The 6,377-nt window shown below is 37.7% G+C and overlaps 1 protein-coding gene and 1 pseudogene across 1 annotated transcript; one reads left to right on the top strand and one right to left on the bottom strand.

Annotated features, from left to right (window-relative positions):
• Positions 1-393: 393 nt before the first annotated feature.
• LOC120179133 lies at positions 394-4,351 on the bottom strand. Its single transcript, XM_039184827.1, has 9 exons — positions 4,101-4,351; positions 3,840-3,966; positions 3,422-3,606; positions 2,881-3,176; positions 2,579-2,773; positions 2,042-2,107; positions 1,777-1,954; positions 1,333-1,706; positions 394-770 (listed from the first exon to the last, which is right to left on the bottom strand). Exons 1-9 carry the CDS (start codon positions 4,349-4,351, stop codon positions 394-396), a joined length of 2,049 nt encoding a protein of 682 aa, XP_039040758.1.
• A 190-nt stretch (positions 4,352-4,541) lies between these two features.
• LOC120179134 lies at positions 4,542-6,003 on the top strand (annotated as a pseudogene).
• Positions 6,004-6,377: the final 374 nt, after the last annotated feature.

Below are 6,377 nucleotides of genomic sequence, written 5' to 3' on the forward strand. Positions count from 1 at the left end.
TTACATAGCAAATAGATAAGAAATATTTTTACTTTATAAAAATAAACAAATATTTTTATTAAAATATTTTAATAACAATAACGACAAATATAAAATTAACTAAATGATACAGAAAAATACCTCAGAATCAACTTGCTTCATTAATGAGAACATAAGAGTTTATATACACCTTTGCACCATAGCCGTCTCTATAACAGAGTAACATAAACTTATTAAACTACCTTTATAGCAACCTTAACTACCCTTAACATAACTAGCTTTACACAGCTCAATATACTCCTAACAAACTTCCTACTTTCCTTCCTCTTCTAATCTTTTCAAACTATACTTCTTCACATTGCTGATGAAGAAAAACATTATTAACAGTTTGTAACCTTAGCTCCTCGGCAGAAACTACACGAAGCTGTTCCTGAGACGGACGAAAAACGGAGCAGACAAGGGTTTGGTTAGAACATCGGCAACTTGATCAACTGCTGGAACATAGTTGACATGAAAAGAACCGTCCATAACTTTTTCCCTTACAAAACACAAGTCAGGTTCAACGTGTTTGAGTTTGGCATGATGCACCGGGTTGGCCGAATGAGCAATCACGCTAGTATTATCGCACCAAATAACAGGTGTAGATGTAAGATGAACACCTAGTTCAGCTAATAAAGACTTAACCCATATCGCTTCACACTCAGCATTAGCCAAACTACGAAACTCAGCTTCTGTGGAAGAACGAGATACCACCCTTTGTTTCTTCGAACTCCATGCACTTATATTTCCCCCTAAGAACACACATTGACAACTGTGGACCTCATATCATCAGAATTTGTAGCCCAATCAGAGTTAGAAAACCCCACTAGAGTTGTAATAGCTGCGCTTGTACTGAAAAATAAGTTGTGATCCATAGTTCCCTTAAGATACCTAACAATTCCTTCACAGCTTTCCAATGCTTATCACTCGGAGATTGCATAAACTGGTTTACTTTATTAACAACAATTGTATATCTGGTCTAGTAGTACAAACATGGTGCAAATTCCGTATAACTTGCCTGTACAAGGTTGCATCCAGATACGGATCTCCATCTTCAGCAGAAAGAAGTGGCTAAGTAACCATAGGCATGGGTGTCGATGTTGAGTCCAACATTATTGATTTCTCCAAAAGATCTACGACATGCTTTTTTACCCAGAATTATTCCATGCTCCACAAGTTGCACAGTCATCCCAAGAAAGAAGTTAAGCTTTCCTGTCCTTTAACGAAAACTTAGAGTTGATCTCCTCGGTGACAAAATCAATATAACCGGGCTGTACGTTTCCTTGTAATCCAAGCATGCTTATTGGGAATAACCCTTAGCAACTAGATGAGCTTTGTAACGAGCAAAATTGCCGTCAGAGTTTTTCTTGATTTTAAACAGCCTTTTGAAGCCAACTAGAACTCTATCAGGAGGTAACATAACCAGTTCACAAGTATCTTTCTCACTAAGAGCAGTAAGTTCTTTTTCCACTGCTTCTCTCCACACACTATACTTCATAGCTTGATGAACATTTGTAGGCTCCAAAGACGGAACCATTGAAGACTCTAAAGATGTGGCTTCAGCTAGAAAAGCTTTAGGTTTGAAAACCCCAGCCCTGGATTGAGTAACCATCGGATGAGAATTTAACGTTTTTGACTTCTTAGATTGAACTTCACCAGGACTGTCATCAGAACCAGCAGTACAGCCACTATTGGAATGACCAAACAACAGAAGAAGCATCAACTCTTCCAACAATGTCACTTACAAGAACAAACTACTGAGCAGCTGACACACCATGAGCAGAAGACATGTGTATATTAGTCTCAGAATTAGTAGTATCCTGAGCTTCACTATCAGAACTCCTTGCACGCTGATTAGCAAAACCAGAGCATCCTTGTGATCCAACACTATGAGGAACCTGAGATGAAGCAGCGACAATTGAACCTGCAGGCTCAGCTGGACTGATTGAAACATCGGTTCTTAGATCACCAACAGAAGCAGTAGGACTTCAAGCTCCAAAGCAATTTTGACCATTCTGCTCACCAAGTTTGGGATAAACAAACTTTGCAGCAATTCTCTGATCAGCAACTGATACCGACAGTGTATCCTCTACAAAAGGAAACTTAGACTCATTAAACTGAACGTGTTGAGAAACATATACCTTACCATCTTTGCTGAGACACTTGTAACCTCGTTATGTGGCACAGTAACCCAAGAACACGCATGTCTTGGATCTAAACTGAAGCTTGTGATGATTATAAGGTCGAACAAGAGGGAAACACTGACAGCTAAAAACTCGTAAAATATTAAAGTCAGTTTTTTTTTCCAAATAAATTTTCATATGGAGTTAAACCATTCAGAATTTTCTTTGGATGTTTATAAGAAAAACAACTGTATGAAATGCATCAGACCAATAATTAAAAGGACTATAAAATTGAGCTATCAGAGTAAAACCCAGCTCAACAACATGGCGATGTTTCCTCTCCACCATGCCATTTTGTTCAGACGTATGTGGTCGAGAGCGTTGAAAAATAACACCATGATGACTAAAATAAGCACCTAAAGATTGAAACTCAGTACCGCAATCAGATTGAGTAACCTTTAACTTACAATTAAATTGCCTCTCAACCATCACATGAAATGAAGTTACATTATCCGGTTTTCTAGTCAAGAAATAAATCCAAGTAAACCTTGTGCAAGCATCAAGAAAACTAAGATAATAACAAGAATTGTTGGAAACTAAAGTTGCAGGACCCACAAGTCCATTTGAACTAACTGCAAAGGCTCATTATAAGTAGACAGATTTTTGAAAGGGTAACTTATGCTCTTTCATAACTGACAAGCCTCACAAAATACCATTTTATTATCAACAGAAACATTACATTGCCTAAGAAATTGAGCTAAAACAACAGTGGACGGATGTCCCAACCTACAATGCCAAAGCTCAACATCACTAGTTACAATATTACAAACATCATGAGTGTTCAAACTAGAACTATGCAAATTCACAAGACAAGAATCAACAGAATCAGAATCATCACAAACAGTATGTGAAGAAACCATAGACTCATCAAAAGTAACATTACTAACAGACTGTAAAGAACCCTTAATGGTCGCCTTATCAGGCTTGGAACATCCAGCAACCAAGTAATCATGAACATTTTCATCACCCTTTAAACTAGTCAGTTTCACATCAGCAACAGAGGGCAACGTATACAAACCATCATTTTCCGAACCGCGCAGGATCACTTGCTAAGTCTCTTAGTCCTTCACAACATAAAAGTTTGGATAAAATTCTATGGAGACATTGTTATCCTTGGTAAATCTAGAAACAGACAATAAATTTTTCTTAATTGAAGGAACATGCAACAAGTTATTTAAAGCTAAAGACCTGGATTGCACAGGAAGCACTGCTTGCCCAACCTCTGAGATTGGAAAACCATGCCATTGGCAACCGAAACCTTACCCGGACCAAAATATGGAACAAAGTGAATAACCTTAACACCATCAGGATTCAGATGAGTCGTAGCACCGGAATCAGGATACAAGGCCGTATCTCCATACCCCCAAGCTCTAAAGCCACCAGCAATCGTGACAACATTATCATCCTGTGATTCAGAATTTACTAGACAACCCGAACGAAAATAATATCGATTAGCTAAATGACCCAGTTTTCCACAGATCTGACACTGAACACACAGTCGAACATGTTGCGACCTCCACAACCCCTAAAATATCCTCGATTAGCCTAGTACGTCAGAAAATTTCCCTGAGGACGAAACCCTTGACCATGCGCCTTTTACGAAAACACATGACTCAGAAGAGGTTTAGAAATACCAACCGAAGCCCCACAGCAAATAGAACCACCGGTCAATACTCCATAACCATTAGAATTGGCATAGACTCCGTAGACATCGTGAACACCATCGTGGAAACCAGAAACCCCATACGCGCCGCTTTGCAAAGAACTAGAATAAGGATAAAAATTTCATAGTACACTTGCCCTACTGGATCCACACACGGACTTTGTCTAATAAAAGACCCATTAAGCTTTGGACCTTGAACCATATTAACCGAATTTTAAGTCGGAATATCCAACTGCCTTGCCTCTATGTCAAGAAGAACACTGCAAACACCATGTAGATTATATGGCAGTTGACTCGAGGCAATGACGACCACCACATGCTCATATTTTGGCCGTAGGCCATATAAGATAGCAGAAATGTCAACCGTTTTTGTCAAGGGATTACCACAAGCAGCAAGACTATCACAAATAGCTTGATTTTGAACAAGATACTCCTTCATGCTCTGATCACGTTTGCGAAGATTCTTTAAAGAACAACGAAGATACATGATTTTTGTAGTCGAAGAACCAGAGAACAACTAGTGGATCTTCTCCCAAATTTCCAACGTTGTTTTACATCCCACAAGCGACAGAAAAATTGAAGAACCAACAGACGAAAGCAACCAAGAACACAAAGCACTATCTTGATGTTTGTACGAAACATAATCGCCATCGACAATCTTGACCCCTCCTTCAACAATGTACTGTAGAGGAATTGGAAGAGTTCCGTCAACATGGTTGAATAGAGCTAAGCTTTCAATTGCAAATAGCATTTGCTATTTCCTGGAGGTAGTTTCAAATCGCGGTCGCGTTTTCGATTATTTGGATTTATCGTGATTGTGGTGGTCGCGGGCGCTATTACGGCCTTCGCAGGTAAATCGGACGGCGGCGAAACCGCTATATCACGACCGAAATTGCGGTTACGGACCGTTTTTTAAAACCCTGCCTGAAGGTAATTTGAATCATTAAAATGAATGGAAATCGTCTTGTTCGTGAAAGGTTTAGAAACACTATCATTCTTGATGTTGAATAATCAGGTAAAGAAAACGAAAAGAACACAAAAATTTTAACGAGGTTCAACAATGTGCTTACACCCTCGGTGTCTTGGGCGGTGCTAGATTTGTCATTCAATATCTTATAGGTTTTGGTTACATCTCCTTTATAATAAGTAAACCATGGTACATATTTACAAAAATGAACCTGTCACACGCTCACTCGCTCCATCGTCTGTCCTCTTTACCGGTATATTTATGAGTCATACTTAATAAATCTCCACCTTGGCGAATATACACTACAAGAAAATATACCTTTAATGACACACGCTAATTTATGACTTGCAAAACATGTGTGTCATAAAAATGTCTATTTTTTAAATTCTGAACGATTTATGACTTACAATAATGTGTGTCATATTTAATAGTCATAATCCAAAAAATTTACAAAAACACGGAGTACACTTTTAATTGTGTGTCATCTTTAGAAGTCGTATTCTAATTTTTCCCGATTATTTTCATCCTTTCCCGCTTCTTCCCCCTCGATAATTATCAGTTCACGCCGTTTCTTCCCCTTTTTCTCTTTTTCCATTTTTCCCTATCTCCAAAATGCCATCTTCTCCAACAAGATCGTTATGTTCTCTAAATCCCATTGCCCGTATGCCATTTTTCTCCATTTCTTTTACATTTACAATTTCGTTTCAACCTTTCAATGTTCATGATTTAGAATCAGGATAGCGTAATCAATCTTATTTCGACTTTTTAACTTCATGGGTATTTCTTCAAAAGTATAATTGAAACTTCAATTCTTTGGGGTTTTGTGATTAGATAATATGATGGGCTGCTTTTAATTCTTTCGCTTTTGTCTTGTTCGTAGGTATTGCCTTCATGCCAAGCGGATTTTCAGTGAGCTAAATGAGAAACCTTATGTTGTAGAGCTTGATCTCTGAGGTATCTGTGTGGATATTATTCATCTGCTTCTAATTCGTTTATTGTATGTGTGTGAGAGAGAGTAGAAAAAGAGTAATTTAGATGAAGTGTTGACTTGTTGAGTTTTTGTTTTAGACGATAGAGGTAAAATCCAGTATGTCCTTCTGGATTTGATAGGTCGAAGCACTGTTCCACAAGTGTTTGTGAATGGCAATCATATTGGAGACTCTGATGGTTAGCTACTTTGTCTCCATAGTATTTGTTTTTCTAGATATAGATATATATAATATATATATATATATATATATATATATATATATTATCTATATTTATATATATGATTTCATTTTTCTATTTCTTTCTGACTATTAGATCTCACAGTTGCGGTCGCGATGGTACACTGCAAAGGTTTCTAACTGAAGGTTTCTAGTTGCAAGTTGATGAACTGTTAGAAAGAAGGAATACAATCATTCGTCTGATTCGTTAACTATAAAATTGCTTGAGGATTAGAGAATCATATATGGGTTGTGAGTTTTACTAGTTTCAAGATTTGATGATGGGCTGTGATAATGGCCCTTTGTGAGGTTATCTATATTGCTTCATCGTTTGGAGG

This window comes from Hibiscus syriacus, unplaced genomic scaffold (assembly GCF_006381635.1).
Source record: "Hibiscus syriacus cultivar Baekdansim isolate YM2019G1 unplaced genomic scaffold, ASM638163v2 tig00112402_pilon, whole genome shotgun sequence".
NCBI lineage: Eukaryota > Viridiplantae > Streptophyta > Magnoliopsida > Malvales > Malvaceae > Hibiscus > Hibiscus syriacus.